Here is a 21,740-nt window from a genome sequence, read left to right as displayed (position 1 = left end):
ATGCAAAAACAAACATTTTGATCTGCTCACAGAATGGGCATCTGTTTATGGGGAGCTGAGCTTTCTCTTCAAACACTTCATTTGCCAGCTATTACCAGATCAGGAAGGAAGAATGCCTGCATGAGAGTGCATTTATATATTTAGAGGGCAGTTGCTACTATGCAGGTCACAATATTTGCTCAAAGTGTTTGTCACTCAACCTGTAGCATACATTCTTCATAGTTTACCCCACAGACATGTGCATGTAATTGCCATCACAGGCAGATTTAAGCAATATTATCATAGTTCTCTTGATGTCTGGTCTGGTTGGAGTTCCTTTCCTTTCCAAAGCCAAAGAGAGAAGCTGTTTCTCCCAAACAACCTCTCTAGTTCTGTGCATGAATAGTCCCAAATATATACATTATATGGTAATCACCTATCTCCTGACTATGTTTCTTATCATTTCCATTGGGGAAATCTCCAGTCAGCTTTCTTGTGGTCTACTCTTACAGCTAAACTATTTCCATGGTCCATCCTAGATCATGTATCACTTCAGACCACAATACAAATTGTTTTATTTCCAAAGTGGTGAGACCTCTCTGTGTCCGTAATAGGTTTATATTGATGGAAATCTGACACAGACACATCTCATATCCAGTAGTAAGTTCTGTAGATTGTTACTCAAAAATTCCTTACCTATTGTCTATGAAAAAATCAATAATTATCCCTTTCAAAATCAAAGGCCTGCATCAATTTGCAGTAACATTTGATCTGAAATTTAAGTCTTGAGGGTGAGGGTCATAGAACTCATCCTGTAATCCAGCCAGTTGTTTTCAAATCACAAAATTGCATGGAAGAGAAAAGCAATAGTTTAATGCAAGAAATGCCAAAGTGAGTTATTTGGATCAAAATAGCAGAAATAAGGAAAGCTTCTAATGCTGTACTTTCTCCCATGTTGATTGATAGATTCTTAACTTATTAAATCTATTGGTGTTGGTATTTTAGTAGAAATTGTTTAAGTATGTAAACTTTTTCTCTCTAGGCATAGTTATAAGATATGAACTTTACATGAGAAAAAAGTTAAAGCCAGCTGGGAACTTTCCTCCTCTTGAAATTCGTATTTTTCAAAGCAGTGGATGGTTCAGTCCTCAACCAGTTATGGAGTCTCCTAATGAAAATGCTCTGGCTCCACCACAGACCACTACCATAGTCACTGATCTGGAGCCATTCACAGAGTATGAATTTTCTGTGCTAGCAGTAAACATGGCAGGTAGCATATCTTCAGACTGGATAACAGGACAAACAGGAGAGGCTGGTAAGTTTTGGGTTAATTTGTTTGGTACAAATAAAAGGGAAACTAAACTACAATGCATTCTTTTTTTTTTCTTTTCAATAAAACGTGTCTGATGATGATTCAAATAAGTCAAATTCTCAGTTTTAAGCTAAAGATAGGTCAGATTATCTCACAACTTAGTATGTTAAGCAAAACAAAAAGTTTCTGTTTTTTACCATAAGTTTATATTGTTGAAGAAAATAATCCCTGTTGATTAAATCAAAGCTATAAGTTTGCAAAATCTACCAAGCAATGTCTGAATTCTTGACTGTTTTCTCACTTGCTATTTATATGTTCTTTAAAGAGAGAAAACATGAAAAAAGATTGGGTTGGTCACAATTCGTAGGTTGTCAATTTTGTCACAAATACAGAAACAATTGGCTTGAATAAGGAAAGTTGTTCAAGAAGGTACATATATTCAGAAAGGAGGTTCTAATGAATTTTCCTGAACTGAGGCTTTGATTATAAAGGATTTTCTTTTTTTAAAAACTTGAGAATGTTACCTTTTCAGGAATATACTGCTTGAAACTTTTAATATACTACTATGGAGTCAAGTGTCATAATAAGGACTGTTTTTTCCCTGAAGTTTAACCATTTCACAGTGGCTCTTACTATAACCTTTTTGTTGTCAAAAGGGCTTGGCACTTGATATATTTGAAAGAACAGGTTTTGATGTCAATGTTTTCATAAGAAATCTAAGGCTGGTTTTAGGCTGTTAGAGCCTATGTTTTGCAGTTAAACGTCCCTGCTACTATCACTGATGCTTTTGCTTGCTGTTAGCTTGAAAATCATGACCTTAGTCACTTGCTTCTGCAAAACAGCAGGCTAAACTAATTCCCATTTCAAAATGAGTCTTTGTGCTTCTCTGTTCTTAAATACTATATGTTATAAAAGTGTTAAATTGTATTTGGGAAGAGGTCCATTAGTGCAGTTGTTTGTACATAGCAGAAGTGCTATGAGTTGGTATCCTATTATTGCAGAGTAATCAGGTGGGGATTTAACTACAGTGCAAACAATCCTTTTACAGATTTACTGTGGAAGACAGGGGAACTGTTTTGTAAGAAGTGAGAGACATGTTAATTTCAAACTGGCCTAGCAAACAAAATTGCTTTTAAGATGCTGAAGTATTGAACGCTTTTTGCTTTTATCAGTTTTTTCCCAGGTTGCATGAAGTTTTTCTTCAAGACCTTTACATTCATATGTTCTTTCTTACCTGCTGCAGGGGTTAGGACTTTAGTGTTGATTAGTATTTCTTTGAAAACATAAGCAGAGTCTTATTCTGAATTGATTGCTAGAGTAGAAAACGGGAGAATGGTAGGTGAGGTACTTTTTATGTGCTATCAAAAGATGAAAATTCCAGTTAGACTTGAGCACAAAGAAAGAAATAAGACTTCCAGGAATGGTGTTTTATGATTACAATGAGAAAAGTTGCATTATACACATTGGTCACTTCTTTTATCAGTGTTACTATATTAACTTTATTTCAGCCCCAGTGTTTATGCCATCTCCATCAGTATTCCCTCTTTCACCATATTCCCTCAATGTGTCATGGGAAAAACCTGAAGATAATTTAGCAAGAGGAGAAGTGACAGGATACAGCATCAACTTGATGACTGAACAAAGATTCTTGCCACGATTTTCTCAGGTATTCTTGTTAGTTACATTAAGTTTTTCCTGACTGGTAATAGTAAATTGATAAAGTCTGATGTCCTCCTTGATGTTGTGATGAATTGTTTCCCCGATCTGCTGTGTATCCTCTGATCTAACTTTTTCACCTATCAGTCTATCCAGAGTGCTCTCTAATCTTATACATTCATTTTGGGTGGTATATTGTATTCCTGAGTTGGCTTGTTTGCAATAGTGAGTGAGATTCAAAATTATGAGGGATGAGATCAATCAATGTTTAAACTGCCTTGATCTTTGCATGTTCACATTCTGTATTACTGCTATGTGTGTTGATATGCTTAAAGCCATGTTGTATTGTAGGAATCTGCATTTTCATTAAGAAGTTACCTGTCTGGCTTCCTGGATAATGGACAAGTCTTTGAAGTGGGGAAACCAACTTTATAAAGTCTAAATATGTAACTAAAATACAGTTGTAGTTTTGGCGTGACTGGGTTTGTCAAACAAATACCATGGTAATAGTAGTAAGCTCAAAGCTTAGGAATTAGCCAAGAAACATAGAATCATAGAATCATAAAATAGTTAGGGTTGGAAAGAAACTTAAGATCATCTAGCTCCAACCCCCCTGCCATGGGCAGGGACACCTCACACTAAACCATATCATCCAAGGCTTCATCCAACATGGCCTTGCACACTGCCAGGGATGGAGCATTCACAACCTCCCTGGGCAACCCATTCCAGTGCATCACCACCCTAACAGGAAAGAATTTCTTCCTTATGTCCAATCTAAACCTCTGCTGTTTAAGTTTTAACCCATTACCCCTTGTCCTGTCACTACAGCCCCTAAAGAATAGTCCCTCTCCAGCATCCCTGTAGGCCCCCTTCAGATACTGGAAGGCTGCTATGAGGTCTCCACGCAGTCTTCTCTTCTCCAGGCTGAAGAGCCCCAACTTTCTCAGCCTGTCTTCATATGGAAGGTGCTCCAGTCCCCTGATCATCCTCGTGGCCTCCTCTGGACTTGTTCTAACAGTTCCATGTCCTTTTTATGTTGAGGACACCAGGTATTCAGAATGTGGGAGTGGATCTGGTACTGTATTTCTCGTTTCAGAGATGAATTTGTCTTTCAGTAGTACCACAGATGGGCCTCAGTTTATTTGTCTGTCAAGTGGGGATACTATTGCTCCTGGGGCTGTTGTAACAATAAATAAATGTAAATTGCTTCTGGTAACAGGCTTGCAAGATTTTTTTCATTTAAATAAACAACTAATAAAGAAGGTATCTAAAATACAACAGTTTATTCAGTTCCACTCTCTGATAGCTTCAAATGTCTGGAAGTATCAGTTATTCCCCTCCCTTCTGATGCCTGCTAATCATGTCACTCATTCAATGGTGATCAGATTTCACTACTTAATAGTGTCATTTTTGTCATCTGGATTGTAGCTGTGCTGTTTGTAGTGATAGCTATACCACCACACAGTTTTATGAGGTAATAACTTTGTTTCCTCATTTATCCACTCAGGAACTGTCTTATTACCTCATAAAACAGTGTGATGGGAAGTATTATCACCTACATCCTACCTTGTTCAAATTCTTCCAAATAATTGTCTCCCTCAACTGGTCTTTGCAGGCTTTTTCACATCCAAATGAAGCACCTGCAAATTCAAAGACAAGTTTCTTATTAGTTAATATGTCATCAAATAATAGGAATAAAGATATTATTAACCAGCTGTTGTCTTCCAATCTGTTTGCTTTGTAGGTGTTGCATATAGCTGAGGCTCATGAGCTATCCTATGTAGTGATGGGATTAAAACCTTACAGGACATACAACTTTACTGTTACTCTCTGCAATCAAGTTGGTTGTGTAGACAGTGAGCCAGGCATGGGACAAACCTTAGCAGCTGGTAAGGAAACAATCTGTACCAAAGTGCAAAACTGACATATAGTTTACTAAGTAATACCATTAAGATGATCTTAGTTTGATGCGTAGTGACAGGGGTAGGTGTTGTATTAATACAAACTGACTTGCTTAATTATTATTTATTTATCTTGACAGGTTAAAACCAAACTGTTTTCAATTAAAGTTGAAGGTATGCTATTATAGCAATAGGATTTGTGTACTCTCCTTTGCAGGTTATGTGTATGTGTGTTTTTGTCACTTGCTGAGAGCTAATGCCTTAACATTGTGGTTTCCTTTGTATAGACTTTAGAATACATCAATTATTTTCACAATATTAGCATTTTTAGTTAAGCAATTAATGGTCTTGTCATATGGAGGTTGTGATGATGATCCTTGAAATTACCTTTTTTTTAATGTAGTTTGGTCTCCTGTAGGAAAAAATCTGAAAGTTTCTTTTTGAGTTGTCTGAATTCCATCAAAGCTACTCTGTATAATCAATGAAAAGATGTAGGAGCTTGCAGACAGGGAATGAGGAGTTGCCCAAAACAAGTAAATAGGAAGTTTTACATACATGAACTGATGTGGAATTTAAACTCTTGAAATATTACCTCTAGTCTGTTCTCTTTTCTTCATCTATTTAATTGCCTTTCCATTTGTCATAGATGATTCTATGTTGATTCTATGACTATCATGTTCCTTGATTCCACTGTATTGTCTTTGTGTTTCATTGAGCAAAGATTGTTCTGTCAGCCTTCTCTCTTGCTGAACTGCTGATTTCAAAACTTATTTTGTTTCTTCATACTGCTATTACTTAAAGTTTCAGCCTACACAGATTCCTACTTGTATGAGCATGACTTTATCGATACCAAACAGCTGTGCAAGGAGCAGCATTCCAGTCTGTGCTGATAACCATGGAAACAAATATGGCCTAAATACACACGTTATTACTACAAATGATCCAACTTTGCATTTATACATGTATTAAAAGACTCAGAAGCAATAGCTTGGTTATGCATGACAGCTTGTTTATGACCATCTCCTCCCTGGTTGTGTTAATACTTAGAGACCTACCACATTAGAGAAGACAAGAGAATACAAAATAGAATAACAGCCCAATTTACTACTTGTCTCACAGTGTAGCTTTTTTCTGCTTACTGTTGTAAAGCCTTGAAAGCAAAGAATCAGTCTTGTAGTGGCTTCCTTTTATGTTTTTAAAGTGTGTTAATGCAATATCTTGAATTCTGACAAACTAAAGAATAAACCACATAAATTTTGCATGCGACTTTATATTCCACCATTCACATTTTCCATTTCTGAAGAAAACTGTTTAATAATTTACATCTTTCTCTGTGTGTGTGTGCATGTTCCATTTTGTAAAGTTCTGCAAAACTGTGTTTCCAGAGACAATTTAAAAGAAACACTACTTAGGTGATGAGTTTTAGATCAGAGGGAGTTCAAACTTGGAACAAAGTTAGGAGAAACAGGTCTGTGTCATTTGAAAAAATAGATTAAGTCTTAGTCCATTAATACTCTTTTTTTGTCATTAAATGGCACAAAATTAAACTAAAATTGCCTTTCTAGGACTGTTGAGTTCTGTTTCATGAAGGAGTGTCTCCCTGGCACAGACACAGCCTCCCTGGCTGTATGCCAGTCCCCCTGCATGCCCTGGCAAAAGGAGCTTTTTGGTGGAAGTCTTGACTGAAATGTGCTCCTTGCATCATAACACAATCCAGGAGCTTTGAACTGTGTTCCACGTTGAGCTAAAGGTTATACTAAATTTAGACTAGTATCTCTCCTCTCATCCTGAGGAGAATAATGGAAACTGGAGCACCTCCCATATGAAGACAGGCTGAGAAAGTTGGGGCTGTTCAGCTTGGAGAAGAGAAGGCTGCGTGGAGACCTCATAGCAGCCTTCCAGTATCTGAAGGGGGCCTACAGGGATGCTGGGGAGGGACTATTCATTAGGGACTGTAGTGAAAGGACAAGGGCTAACGGGTTGAAACTTAAACAGCAGAGGTTTAGACTGGATATAAGGAAGAAATTCTTTCCTGTTAGGGTGGTGAGGTACTGGAATGTGTTGCCCAGGGAGGTTGTGAATGCTCCATCCCTGGCAGTGTTCAAGGCCATGTTGGATGAAGCCTTGGGTGATATGGTTTAGTGTGAGGTGTCCCTGCCCATGGCAGGGGTGTTGGAACTAGATGACTACTCTATGATTCTATGATTCTATGAAACCATCTCCACACTTTCCACATGTACTGACTTATCACATGGACCATTTAAATGGCTGGCTACCTCAATGGCTTTAAATTTGCCATGTCTCAATAACTGTAAATTTTCAATTGGAATTGCGAATGCGTTTTGAAATTTGCCACTAAAACTCAAAGTAATTTTAAAGTTTTATTGATATCCATTAGGCTCATCTGAAGACTAGCTAGAAAAAAAAGATACTCTTTAAAATAAATCCTTCTCTTTTTTTTTTTTGGCAACATGTTTTTTATAAAGCATAACACAGCAAATAAAAATAAAGGCAGAAACAAGGGCATGAAATCATTACAAATAAAAATGCTGAGGAAGAAAGTAAGAGATTTTGAGAAAGGATTTAAAAGACAAAGAAAAGAGACTTCTGCAGTCAGCAGCGGAATGTAGAGATAAGACCTAAGGGAGTGGAAGCATCAGAAATAGTCTGCTGATCTTCCAATGAAAAGTGTTTTGGACTATAACTTAAAATTGTTTAAAATAATCCAGAAGCAAACATAAATAACTCCTATCTAACCTGGTCCAGTATGGGCATCCATACCAGGGATACGCCATCTCACCAATATATACACTCATGATAGTTTTAAATGGTAATAAAAGAAGACAATAAAACCAGTAAGGGAAGAAGCAAACAAAATAAAATTATTAAGAATTATTTTATAAAAAAGCTCAGTGAAAGCTGTCACAAATGCATATGACACCAGGAAAAAAAAACAGGTTTGATCAATAATTTGCACATGTATGCCTGATGTGTGACCAGTTCCAGGAATGGTAAAGAGTGTTGGAAATCAATGTCACATGGTAATGCAGTGTTGGGATGAAAGGTCAAAGCAAGCATGCCAAGGTAATGGAAGAAGAGAATTAACCCATCTCTGTTACTCAAAGGGACTGGACAGAAAGAGAATTTCAATTTGGTATGTCCAGATACAAATACACAAATAGCTGGCTTTTTCAAGACTCAATTGTTTCATAATTTTTTTGTCAGTGTTTTAAATATTAAATTGATGTGCTTTTCATAATTCTTGTGGTATTTTATATACTCTTTTTGCACTGCAATATTGTGCACATACAATTGAAAACCTGGGCTGTTTGATGAGGAAAAAGTTAGATTTTAATACTTTGTTTGAAATCCAATTTGAGTTTGATTTTTTTTGTCTTTGCTATCTTATGATCATCAAATGGAACTGCATGTATGTAACTGAAAGCAATACTGGACAGTAAATGCATTTTTCACCTCAGCACATAGAGCACATTTTACTTTGTTCCTTTTTCCAGGTTCTGCTGAGTTTGAATTCCTGTATATTTTTGAGAATGGTATTCAGCCTGTCCTTCTAATAAGGTCCTAGGCTATTGGTTTTATTTTCCAAAGTGCTTTTTGCACTATGGTTTTATCTCATGTAGGATTCTGAGGTGGTACCTTGGATCTACAGAGCTATACTTAATGGTACCAGTGAAAGACCCAGCCTCTTAAAAGTGATATTTTTGTGACAATGTGTTTGCATTAAATTATGAATTACTTGCATTGTTTTTTGCAGCACCTCTCAAGACAAAACATGCATGTTTTCCAAATATTTCAGTCAGGCAGAGAAATGTGTTCCCAGCAATTTCTGACATTGCAGCAGGATGGAATTAGCCACATGTGTGCTTGGATTAGTATAGTTGCCTATACTGCCCCTCTCGAACATGACATCACACCCATTAGACAGATAGACTAATGGTGCCTTAAACAATCTATACAGCTCTGTTTCATTACCTACTGTGTGACTGAGCTTATTTCTTGTAATTAAGTTCATCTTTTCTTTGCCCTTCTAATTTTTTTTTTAAACTGAATTTAAAAAACTTTTTTTAAGGCATATGAAAGTATGGCTTTGTGATTGCTGCCATGTACCCTAGCATGTTGTATTCCTGATCCTTTGCTTTTGATGGCAATTACAGGGTTCAGAAGCTAATTTGTAGAAGATATTCTTCCATCACCAGCTGCATCTGGCTTCTTGGCAGACTTCTCAAGCAGTTGTATTGGTGGCTTTGGAGTTGCTTCTGGGTTTGCTGGGGTAATGATGTTGATGGGCTTTCTGGGCTGTCTTATACTCCTTGATGTCATTTTCTTTTTCATTACCCTTTCAATCTGAGTAATTTTTCCATTTTTTCCATTCATAAGTAAGGTCCAGTGCAAGCCTTTTCGAAAAGCCTCAACCCATTTGTCATGGCAATACAGCATTTAAGTTTGTCATAGAGTGCTTTTCTGCAAAATGCTATGCCTCAGTTTTAAAATCTCAGATACCCATTAAACAGGTAGGAAGTAATGTATATTTTCCTTTGTTACGGAAGAGGAATATGAGGACCATTTGCTGCTGGCCTGGAAACACAGATTGTTTTCCATGCATGTACATAAATCTCTTCATTGTGAATAAGACCCAAAGTGATTAAACAAGCACTCTTAATATGTTAATTTATAATTTTAATTACAACAATCTTGTATATATATAGTCATTAGCGAATACTAATATAAATATTTTTCTACCTTTTTATTCATAATGCATAAACCAATCATCCAGTTACTTCTCGGCAGTTGTCTGTTTCCGTTTCATAATACAATCTTTGTTCTTAGTTATGAATGCATTTTGTTCATTCCTGTCTTGAATAATCCCTCATTAAGCTAGTCACTTTCTGCTCCATGCTAAAAAGGAAAAATTATCATGCAAATGTGGCATGCCATATTAAAAAGCACATTACCAAACACTTTTGTTGCTGTCCTTCAATTAGTTTCCCTTCTTTGAATTTAATTTCATTTGTTGTTAAACTACTGACTTGATGTATGGACTCATGAATTTGAGGCTGCTGCCAAGAATGTAGCAGGGAAAAAAAATCAAAGCTTCTTCAGAGAGCTGAGGCAAAGCTGAAATGAATTTGCTTCACCTTTGACAAGAACACTTGAGCAGCATTGGAATCCTCTGATGATTCAGCTTGGCTAATTATCCAATTATTTATTTCAAGAATAAAGACGCTCTTTTACAATTAGGAAAATGTAAAGTAATTTGAGAAATTTCATAATGACGGATGACTTAAGTAACTTCTGAGATAAATAGTATCAGCTTAAACTTGTCTTGCCAAGTGTTCAAGCTGTATTTAAACTGCTCTTTGAGTTTCAGGAAATTAATAGGGACTCAAAAGTTGTTTGTTTCTTCTACCCCTACCAACCACATATTATACTTCAGAAAATAGCTCAGTTTATTCTTTTCCCTCTGTGTCAAATTTGCAAGGTTTTTAAGCTATGTTTAAGTTGCATTACTCTTGATTAAAAGCTTTTGGTTCAAAGCAATACTTTTTAATTGCCTAATAATATAAGTCAGTTCTTCGGAAAGAATCGTGCATTTAGGAGTTCATTTGCAATATAACTGAAAAATTCATTGCATGGCAGTAAAACAATTTACTGTTAATTACAAGGAGAAGAATTTGCTGTACCATGCTCACAGATTGCCATGAATCATGCAGCACTCCTAGAGATTTATAACAGATGTGTAAGTGGGATGAATTAGCAGGGTTTAATAACAGAGACACAAATCATGCAGACTTCAAGGAGCTTTAATTGATATACTAGAATGTGACGGGCATGAATCACTCAGCCATTCAACAGCACTGTAACATATGGTCAGCTCAATATGCTGCATCTTAAATCGGTTGGTGAGTCGTTGGTTGTCCCATATGGTGGAAGCAATATATTTTTCACAATTTTTAAAAAATATGGGTATTACATCTATTTCTAAAGAAATATGATTGTAACACAACCATGTTACTAAATTTTCTTTTGATATCCATTATGGGTGGGTTTATTTCTTTCTTGGGGAAGAGTCTGAAATGGATTCTAACGAGCCTTCCAAAAGCCAAAATATTGTCAGAAGATTTTATTTCTTGACTCATTTACTGTTGAAATGACTGGTACTACTGTGAAGTGCAGAGAAAGAAAAGATCATACCAGAAATGCTATGGCAATCTAATGGTTCTTTGAACTAGTAACTTGTCGCAAAAACAAAAGGGATGGTACCAGTAGTGAGGCAAGATATTTACCTGCAAGGTAAACTCCAAGATGTAAAAAAGTTAAGTTTTCGTTGTGGAATTTGCCACATCCTTCCATTTTAATTTGTTCATATGCATTTTGAATTTGACTGAACAATAATGAACTGTATACTTTTTGTTACTGTTAGCTTCCTGAACTATTCAGAATGGCTGATTGAAGACTTCTATGGGAGGCTAGACAAATACCTACTTACAGTATGCTGAGCAGTAGTTATTCGAACGTATGTAAGCCTGTTAAATTTAGCCACAGTGTAAACATATTATTCCTGGGACAAGAATCTGGCAGAGTATGGCAAAGCTTTAGCAGTTGTATTAGTAAACCTGACAGACTTGAGAAAGGAGTATTGTATCCTTAGAACTGCACCTGCCAGAATTTAATGTCAACAATTAAAATTTATTTTGATCCTTACCTAGTGTTTATTACTGTTTGTATACACAACAGACCTTACTAATACAGAGATGCACTATTAGATGGAATTACCATCTGTTCAGAGTGAAATGCTGGCATCTGCCTTTGAGCCTAAAACTAAAATGATATTATTTCAAACAAAACAAAATTAACTGCTCTTTACTTACCAACTTCATTTTTGTGTACATATGTGTGCATAAACACATGGGAAAGGCTTATTTGTAATGACCTGTGTAGTGACATCTATATTTAGATATATGACTTCAGCATAAGCTGTATGGACCATCTGTCTTTATTGGTCTTTTTTTGTGCCCTCTGCTACACAATGGCATGCAGCAATCATGGGCTTTTAAATACTGTTTTAGCTTTATAATATATTAAATACGTATTATATAGCAAGACATTAAAACTACATAATTAAAATACACAAAATGTGACTTTGAATTCACTAAAATATAGTATGCTCATTATTTTGACAGATGTGTCTTAACAGAACATGACTAAAAAAAATTAAAAAAAGATAAAATTATAGTCGATTCATCATTCAGAAAGTAGCTACAGGTACCACAGTGACACCTTTAGGAAAATCTATACTGTATCTTTTAGTCTTGAATGTTTTTAATTTCAGCATTTAGTACCCTGCTGGGCTGATGCCACAGATTTATTTTCAGTCCTGTCCTTGTGCAGAGTTTGGTTTTCAGTTTTGTTTTGTTTTCTATCTTACCTGTGCAACCTATTATGTAGTCTTCTGTCTTGACGATCAAAAATTCTCAAGCATCAATGAGACTGTAGTTTAAATACTACTGTTAATAGCAAGGATGTTACTTTCTGAAAGGGTAGCTTCTGTTCCATATATCACAAAATAATAAATTGTGTCATGCCAGTGTTTAATGCGTATACACAGTGCATTAACAGTAACTGTAGTACATTTATTTGTGCTAGAGGAGACTTGAAAATTATTAAAAAATCAATATGTCCCTGTCAGAGAAGCAAGTGTTACGATGCATTTAAGTAGTTAATTGCATAAGCCCCATAAAAGCTTCAGATTTGGATATCAGAGATGCCATAATTATGGTCCAAGCAACTGCCATTTATTAATACTAAACTTTAAAGGAAGATATAGTTATTGTCATGACTGTTAGTTAGCTGTATGACTTTCAGAACTAATAAATTTTAACATTTCTGTTTTACCAGCAGTAAGCTAAACTGGAGGGCTCAACCTCTTCTGTTTGCATTTAAAATCCTGGGTATGCTTGTTCCCTCAAAGGTGAAGTTTTGATTGTTAAGCCATGTTTTCTATTTAAAATGTGCAATAATACCACAATTCATTAGTGCTGTGCCCTACATATGCAGGAAAGCTTGTGACCTCATGTTGCATTACTTCAATTTTGACATAGTAAATTTCTACCATAGCGTGAGATGCTGATTAGATTGTCAAGTCATAAATGATGCCTAAGCAGGAATTTACAGTGCATTTGTGCCATTGGCAGCTTCCCGGTACTCCCACTCCCTGCTTTCTACAAGAAGAATATTTTACCAAGGTAGGAAGGGGCAAGAAAAGGGAAGAGAGGAAGAAAAACCCAAAAACAAGCAGTAACAGGCTACAGGCAAATAGTAAAAAATAAAACCATGCTGATGATCTTGGAGATGCACAAACATTTAACAACTCATTCTTAATTAATTTGAAATTAAGCAATTTCTCCTTCTCGAAGGAATTTGAACTATATACAATGCTGTGCTGTGAAGTAATATGTCAGATTTTGAAGGCCCATATTTTAATAGACATTTTATTATTGTAGAAAGGCATTTATTGCTCTTTGCTGTGTCATTATGGGAACAAGTAGTTTCTGCAAGTTGTCAATGTGTTTCACTTCCTGGGTACAAAGTTTCTTTTGTTAAATCCTTCTTTTTATCAGGAAAAGGGGAAATAAGAGAAAAAGCAGGATAAGATTAATATAGATTCTGTAGGTAATAGTGTTGTACTTTATCAGGCAATGTCTTCTCTTGTTTCACTGATGGTCCATTTTTTTCCTACCTCTATGGCCATCATGCCATTACCCAAACAAGTTGTGCTGCCCTCCTGTGGTTTAGTGGATGATATTTTAAATAAACTTTCATTCAAAACTCAGCTATAGATTGACAAAGGTCTTCAGAATGTTTAAAAGACGTCAAAGTGTTGGTTTTAATGGTGGGAGTTTCATTGTAATAATGTAAAGCTATCAACACTGATACCTTCGTGGAAGCAACTTTGTATGGAGTCTTACTGTGCACCAGTGTTGGTGGAAAAAAGTTAGAGGTGACTGTTTTCTTGAGCTGAATAATTATCTGAACATATGCTAATGCCTTGTGTGCACACCATGAGGAAAGCAACCTGGTGGGCATCCAGTATTGTGGACAGATAGCTATTCTGTTTCTGTTGATGAGGATGAGTTTAGTGATGAAAAACTTGTGCTGTCATGTACCGGACTGCTGAGATATAATAAGAGTTAATTAACTGTTAAGATTCGCCTTTGGTCTTTCATTCAAATCCACCGCTGAAAGTCATATAGATACATGCTTACCGTGAATATGACATGAGAGGCTAAGCAAGGAAGGAATATACTTTTTATGAAGTTGCTGACTCAGATTCTTCAGGATTACGGAAAAAAAAGAGTATTTTGGATATAGTACTAGAGACCTTTATCCAAACCTGAAGAAACAAGTAAGGTATTTCTTGTGGAATTACAAGTAAATACTTATAAGAATGTTTGAGTATTTGTTTTGTTTTCCCCCTGATTAAGCTTCAGTGGATATCTGCCTTTATTCTTCAGATGATCAGCAACTGAAGCAGGATGTTTTGCAAAAAATATGTGAATAAATAATTTTCCAAGTATTCTGGATAATGATACCTGGGTAATTGTTTGTTTGCTTTTTTTTTGTGCACAGCTCCAAGGAAACTAAGTGCCCCTCGTGTTGAAGGAATAAACAGCACAATGGTGAAGATAAACTGGAATGAACCTGAAGAACTTAACGGGCCTTCTCCTGTCTACCAGGTGGAAAGGATGGATGCATCTTTAGCTACATGGAGTGCAGAAGTAATGAAAGGGATCCGTTTCCCAGGAAATGGATATTACAGATTTGCCAGTTCCACTCTCCCTGCCAATACTTATTTTACAGGTAAATGAGTTTAAATGACTTACAAAACATATCAGTTGTACTCTGCATTTGTTTTACCATTAATCTTCTATATAATTTTCATGGTAAAATTTGTAGTTTATAATTTATGAGCATGTGATTGTTGGTGATGTATGGGCTATTTTGATTCTCACATAAAAAGCCTGTGGAAAATGTTATTGGACATGTGGGATTTGTATTCCCTTGCCTTTGGACAGAGATGTACATGATGGTGAATGCTGCTGCATACTTGACTCTTAAATATGAGGTTAATTTTATTAATTCTTTTGGGATAACAACTTTTTGATTAATTTGCTATGAATACTAAGGCATATTTTCTTCGTTATCTTTTTGAGGATTCCTGAGGTTGTATGCACCCAAAAAACACTCTCTTCCATGTTCAGAACATTTTCATTGTGGTCCTGCTTGTTTTGTCAAGGAAAGGAAAAAGCCTGCCAATATGACAGAAGTCTTTTTTTTTTTTCTGGACCTTTGCATACTCTCTCTCCTCTCTTTTGATTAATTAGTTAATTTTGAAGTAGGAGTTTTTCAGATCAAAGGAGAATGATTATCCTGTTTTGTGATTCTCATAATTTGCCAAGGTCTTCATTTCTGGGATAAAACAAAGATACAGACAGTATACTTTTTGGGAAAATGAACTGGGTTGCATGTTTGAGATGAAGACTTCTGTAAGTGAAATATTGTATTGGTGTGCATGAACTATGAGTGCTTAAACGAAGAAATAGTGGAGCAGAAGGCTGAAAGAAAAACAAAATCAAGGGGAAATCCTAAGCAAGTCTAGGCAACAGAGAGAGCAAGCATTAGATGGCATGCTCATGTGAAGACCATGCTACAGTGTAATACAACTTAATCTGGTTCTAAGCTTTGCTTGTTAAGACAGATAAAGGCTGCAAAAACCACAAAGCGTTGTAGACTTGCAGAACACTGAAGATTTGAAATGCACTGAGCTGACATCCCTTGTTTTCAGAGTCATCACAGGTAATTCCGGCCAAAACATGTGATCACAAATATCTCGGTATTTGCAAATATGTGTGCAAATTCAGGTTTTGTTTAAAAAACAAAACAAATCATCTTCTTGCCTAAGATCACTCAATGAATCTGATTAAAAAAAAAGTAGAAGATCACTTTCATTTTTTTATTTCCTAGGTGCTTACTTAAATGATAGTCAAATAGTAACAAGTGATAATGTGTTAGTTAAATATTGGCACCGTGTTGACTTGCAAAACCTGTCTCTGTGTAGGAATCTGTAGGAACAGCTACTGGGCTCCTTTCCTCATCCAAACTGCTTGATGGTTTTTCTGACATCAGAGTTTGCACCCTTTACTGTATATTTAGTAAAAAAATCTTTGATGTGTTTCTTCTGTTGGCAGTTGCAATGATCTAAACACCAAAGGAATTGTGAGCTGCAGTTCTCTCTTTACCTCCATTCAGCTCCATCACTGTGGCATAGTTAAATACTTCAGTCAGGCAGAATTATGAGTATCATTAAATTTCCTGCTTCTCATAATAAGTGTCTAAGAGTGCTGGAGAAGAGGGCACTACTGGGATTGTTAAGATACCTATTTGTAATCAAGCTAGCACAACACTCATCTACCCAAGTGCCAATTCGGTCTGGATTTTGGTTATGCTTCAGAAGTTGAAACTGAGGCCTTGGATAAACTTCGAGATGGTTGAGGTCATCTGAGAGAGTTTGGGCAGACAGTTTGGGAGAAGATGTTAAAATAAAGCTTCCTTTATACTGGAACCTGATGGCTGATAAAACCATGTAGGTAAATATAAATCTATTATTGCTTTGGATTTTGTTCTTTCTTTTTGACATCTATTAGCTTGAATATCTGGAGAATTAAAACACACTAGGCAATTTGTCCAGACATCTGCTGGTAATGACTGACAGGTTAAATCATCCTGCTTTGGTACTGAAAAATATGTAATTCAGATACTTCAAAACTCAATAAAGTTTCAGAGAAATATAAATCTGGGTTTTCTAAGTAGAACATCAGTCGTTCTTCCAAATCATGATGGAGGGAAAATTATAGCAAATCCAGGAGAGTTTAGAAAGACAGATGTCTTAGAAAGTCATTTAAGGGAACAAAAAATGTTCTCTAACTGTACTCTCCTCTTGTTTTATCGTTGAAAACCTCTCTTATTACCCATCCCTCAAGACAAGCAGGTGGCAAATGTGCTTTATAGATGAACGGCTTTAGTGTGCATGCAGCTGTGTACTTTTTTGACAGAAAAGTGTGCCATCTTGTATGTGTCAGTCAGCAGACAGATACTTCTTAGTGTGTCTGGGATCTCCCACTGTAAATGCAGAAAAAAAAGAAAAGATCAGTTTATTCACTACTAATAAGTGCAATTGTCCTCACTACCTTTCTGGCTTGTCTTACACTCTGAGTGCTGGTAATAGTGATAGATGTATTATCTGGAAAACATTCCAAATTCATCTTTTTCTATTAATAAAAAAAAGCAAGTTAGGCAACAAATACTGGCTACACTAAGCAACATCCTTCTGTCTGTAACAAAACCTCTAGGTGCACAGGAAGATGTGCTCTAAGTACACATTAGATGAGAGGAAGTCAGGTAATGAACACGATTGTATCTGCCAGAACAGTCCACATGCAGCTTCTCAGCTTTTCAAACTGTGAAGAAGTATTTTAGGCATCTGTAATGTCATTTCCCAAAAAAATTCAGACTTGATTTTTAATACTTATTTATATCCTTTGAAGTTTTTAGATACAACAGCATTCATTGTATCTATCAAAATACCACCAGGCAAAGGAACTGTTAGTTTTCTTGTTTTAGCTAAGGAACTCATCCATTTCCCATTACTCTGAAGCTGGGATATGCAGATGTTTATCTTCATATCTTCCTCATGAGACAGAAAAGTGCTATCATTCTGATTTAATAGGAAGCAGAAGTTCTGATTCTAGTTAACAAGCAGTTTATACTTAAAAGACCCTCTAGAAATGCCTAGAAGGTTTTACATTTTAGTTATTTCTTGTGGCTTTGCTTTATCAGTTCAGCTTGTGTGGTGCGGCTGTTGGTCTGGAGTCAGAATGCTGCAGTAACACTGTTTGTCTTTTTGGTTCTCTAGTGATCAAGAGAGGTACTGTCTATTTTATAGAGGGTGTAGACAGCCAGTCTTGGAGTTCAAAGAACTGTAAATAGCCAAGTGTCTAAATAGCTTTAAAATTCAATTTATAATTATTATTTCTTTCATGACTGAGTCTAATGGCTAGGTCCAAAAAAGCCTAAGGAAGAAGGTAATGTGTGTGATGTTATGTTAATCTGTCTTTCATCGCTACTAAATGGGTGAGAACAGCTTGCTGTGCAGGAAAGTTAGGGTCTTCATGTACTTTCTAGCAGAGGTTTAACCAAGGTTTACGAATAAGATCCTTCAAGATCACTGAATAAAATCCATGGAAAATGGCATGCTGAATTGGTGACGTGTGTGTGTGTGTGTGTGTACCTGTGTGCGTGAGAATGTTAACAAGCTGACAGATATATTTATGAAAATAGAGTTTTTCCTCAATTCCTTTTTGCTCCTTGATTGAGGGTTAGGACTTGATGTGCCTGAATGGTTGATACAAAAACTGATGAATGAATTCTGACCTGTGTAAACGAGCCCTGCTTAGGCTCAAGTTTGATTCTAATTTGAGGCACTACCTTATGTTCATATAACTTGTAAATACCTCCTAAGGGTTAGGCAGCTTTAGCTTTTTTTTTTTTTTTTTTTTTTTTTTTTTTTTTTTTTTTTTTTTACAGAGAGTAGGGGTCACATTTGTCTCTGAAAACATAACTCCATGAGAAAGCTGGTGTTTTCATCAGCTATATTGCTGGATACTGTGCCTTCAGATAGAAACGGTGCCACTGTTTACACTTAGCAGAAAATCTTGCAAAAAAAGCCATGGAATAGTTTTACTTGCTTCCTAAAGTAAGTATACTGGATCAGTCTCCGGAGAACAGATAAATTGAAGTTTCTTTTTTAAGTTTTACTAGCAAATAGATACTCAATTCTTTCAAAACAGAGCTTCTGGGCACAAAGAGCAACTGGTTGAAAATTGAGCCCTGAATGTCTCTGGGATATAATGACATCTGAACTAAGAGGTTCAGGTCTGCAATTCAGTTGTCTAATGTGATCATGAGTTACACAAATTGCTTTTGAAACTTTCTTCTGATTGATCCATTGCCAGACAGAAAGTCTGTGGCAGAGCTGATGTTATAGAGCCTGTTATAGCTACAAAGAATGGAAACTGCAATCTGTTGGACACATGAATGAACAAGAAAGCTCCTTAATGCCACGCTATGGAGATCTAGTTGGGCTTCATGAAGACAGACTCAGTGTATCTGTAGGGGTATGTAAGAACTGCTCACTTTGCAGAAAGTGAGCTATGATTCAATGGCTACAAAAGAAAGAAACTGCAGAGTAACAAAATGTTTGTGTGGAAGGTTATGTGCCTTTTGACCTCTCAAAACTACTTTTCAAATGTAATATTGAACAAAAGTTGACAATTCTATGGCATTGTATTAGGTTTTGTAAGTAATATGCATGCTAGTTCTATAAAGGGGAGCAAAACAAATCCTCCATGCATGCTTTATGTATTGCTTAAAATACAATTTGAGATTGATGTCAGGAGTTATAATTACACACCTATCTGAGAAGGGAGGCCTTTACTTAGTGATAAAATAATATTTTTTTTTCAGGTGGATGAAAGATTCTTTGTGACATTTTCAATTTGGTTGAATTAGCTATTACTATTTTGACATGATTCTTCTTGGATGCTACTTGTTTGAAATAAAATTATTCATGTAATGTTAATCAAAATGCAGCCCACTCTGGAACAACTTGTGTGTTTGGCCTTGCTTTGAATCCAAGTTTTCTGAAATAGGATACTACACTGAAATGTAAGTGGGTCTTGCCTGGAATATGTAATCTTTGCCAGCCTCTACATGATGTGAATTCAGCTCTATAATAATTAAGAAATAACTGCATGAGGTAAGATGATCATATATTCAGCATTACAAGTGTTTTTTACAATGACATTTTAGTGTCATCTTAAAAAAGTGTACTTTAAAAAAAACCAACTATCTGTGCTAGTGTTTTTACTGCCAAATTCTGACTCAGATACACACATATTTCTCAGAGTGGAGAATCTTTCCCATAATGCTATTTCTTAATGAGTTTGCCATGGAACACTGCACAGGCGTCGTTTACATCTGTTTTGAGCAGAAGTGCTGTGGTCATTCTGTGTTGGATCTTCCCATAGGTCTTCATCATAGTGAACTCTCTTTGCAGTAATGTAAGACAAATTCCACTCCATATGAGCAAACATTTAGTTGATAGAAGGCACAAATAATTTCATTAGCTTATGGAGCCAAATAAGCAGGTCTTTTCCAGACATCCCAACAAAAATTTATGGAATGCATTACTATCAGATACCAAGAAAATGAACATGACTGGAGGTCTAAAAATAAAGTAAGTGGAAAGGCTGAAAAAAACGACATAGCTTGGAAAACTAAGGACTAACAGGAGACATCATAATGGTGTTAAATTATATAAAACTGTGTAGTTTAAAAGAAGTGAATGAACTTTTCTCCATGTCTAAAGTGAGTAAAAGCAGCAATACCCTCATAATAAGCTTAACATATAGCAAAATAGATTGTCTTCTCACAAGATTCAATCTAGTTAAGCAAAGGAATACAGTGTTGTGAGAAAAAAAAAAAAGTAAGGTCTGGCACTGGAGATTTTAAAGACTAGTTGGATGAGCATTTGCCAGGAATAACCTAGGTAAAATTGATTCTACTTTGGAATAAGTGGATTGATTTTACAATCTCCAAGAATGTTTTCCAAACATATATCCTGTATAAGCTCAGATTAACTGAATGAAACTAAGGAAAACTGATCGTTTCAACAAATAACCTTTAGAAGGAATGAGCTACCTTTTTTTTTTGTTGGGAACTTCATGTTGCGTTCCGATTAACGATTTTCTATAGAAAAGGGAAGAGGGAAGGTTGCAGGATTTGAGCAAGTTCTGCTTCTGTTTTATTTTTTCTCTTCTACATATTTTCCAGCATTTCGATTTATGACTGCTCATAAGGTTTGAGATGGTTAGAAATGAGGTTTCATCATTACATCAGAATAATATAATAATTTAGGTTGGAAGAGAAGTCATTTAGTCCCACCTCCTGCTCATACTTGAGTAGAGCTAGACCTTTTTAGGCCTTTGTCTACTTGAGTTTTATCTTCATATGTAGTCAAGTGTATTTCCAGTTACTGCTCCAGTTTCCAGTCTGACCAGCCTTTTAGTAATTTTACAGAAGTCTTGTATATGGATGTGTGTCAATTGCCTCTTGATCTGTCTGTAGTTTCTCTAATCTGTGTGCACAACTTTACAGCAAATGCTGTGAAATTTGTTTGCTTCAGCCTTACCCTAAAAAGATGAAGAGAACTGGAACAGAAGGAGAGAAATCTGACCTTTTGCTTAGTTAGGCTTTATGTATTCTTTTTCTCCCTGATGGCATTTTTTTTTCCATTATATGGCTTTTTAAGAATCATTCTTTTTTTGTTACACTGGAGAAGTAAGCTGAAGAAGGTAAACAAGATTTTCTGAGGACAAAACTGTTACAAAAGAAATTCTTTGATTCTGATTCTTTGATTCTTATGACAAGCTTTCTAATACTGAACAGAGAAAGGAAAAGAGCACATTTGTTTAGCTTACTTGGAGAACAACTTTATCACATGGAGCTTTGGTTAGTGCCACTAATTTGTACTAAATCATATCCTAAAGAGCTCTTGGACAGCTCTTTTTTTTATTGTGTTCTTTCTGTCTAGATTGTTGCCACAGGGCTTCTTAAGAATTCTTTTAATTTTTATGCTGACTTCTTACATTTTCTCCTCTTGTCATTACGAAAGAACAATTTGAACCCGTGTCTTTATCTTCTGTGAAAGAAAGATAAAGATCTTCTATAACACTATCAAGTGGCTGGCTTCAATA

General features: G+C 35.9%; 1 protein-coding gene across 1 annotated transcript in view; it reads left to right on the top strand.

Moving 5' to 3' along the window:
* The window catches only part of USH2A (usherin), a 375,630-nt gene that overhangs the window by 81,971 nt on the left and 271,919 nt on the right, over window positions 1-21,740 (top strand). The window contains exons 17-20 of the mRNA XM_034060823.1: window positions 1,022-1,294; window positions 2,800-2,957; window positions 4,692-4,836; window positions 14,497-14,727. Coding sequence (XP_033916714.1) covers window positions 1,022-1,294; window positions 2,800-2,957; window positions 4,692-4,836; window positions 14,497-14,727 — 807 coding nt within the window. The remainder of the gene's footprint in view (window positions 1-1,021; window positions 1,295-2,799; window positions 2,958-4,691; window positions 4,837-14,496; window positions 14,728-21,740) is intronic.

This window comes from Melopsittacus undulatus, chromosome 3 (genome assembly GCF_012275295.1).
Source record: "Melopsittacus undulatus isolate bMelUnd1 chromosome 3, bMelUnd1.mat.Z, whole genome shotgun sequence".
Taxonomy (NCBI): Eukaryota; Metazoa; Chordata; class Aves; order Psittaciformes; family Psittaculidae; genus Melopsittacus; species Melopsittacus undulatus.
This window is presented reverse-complemented; position numbering and strand designations above follow the sequence as displayed.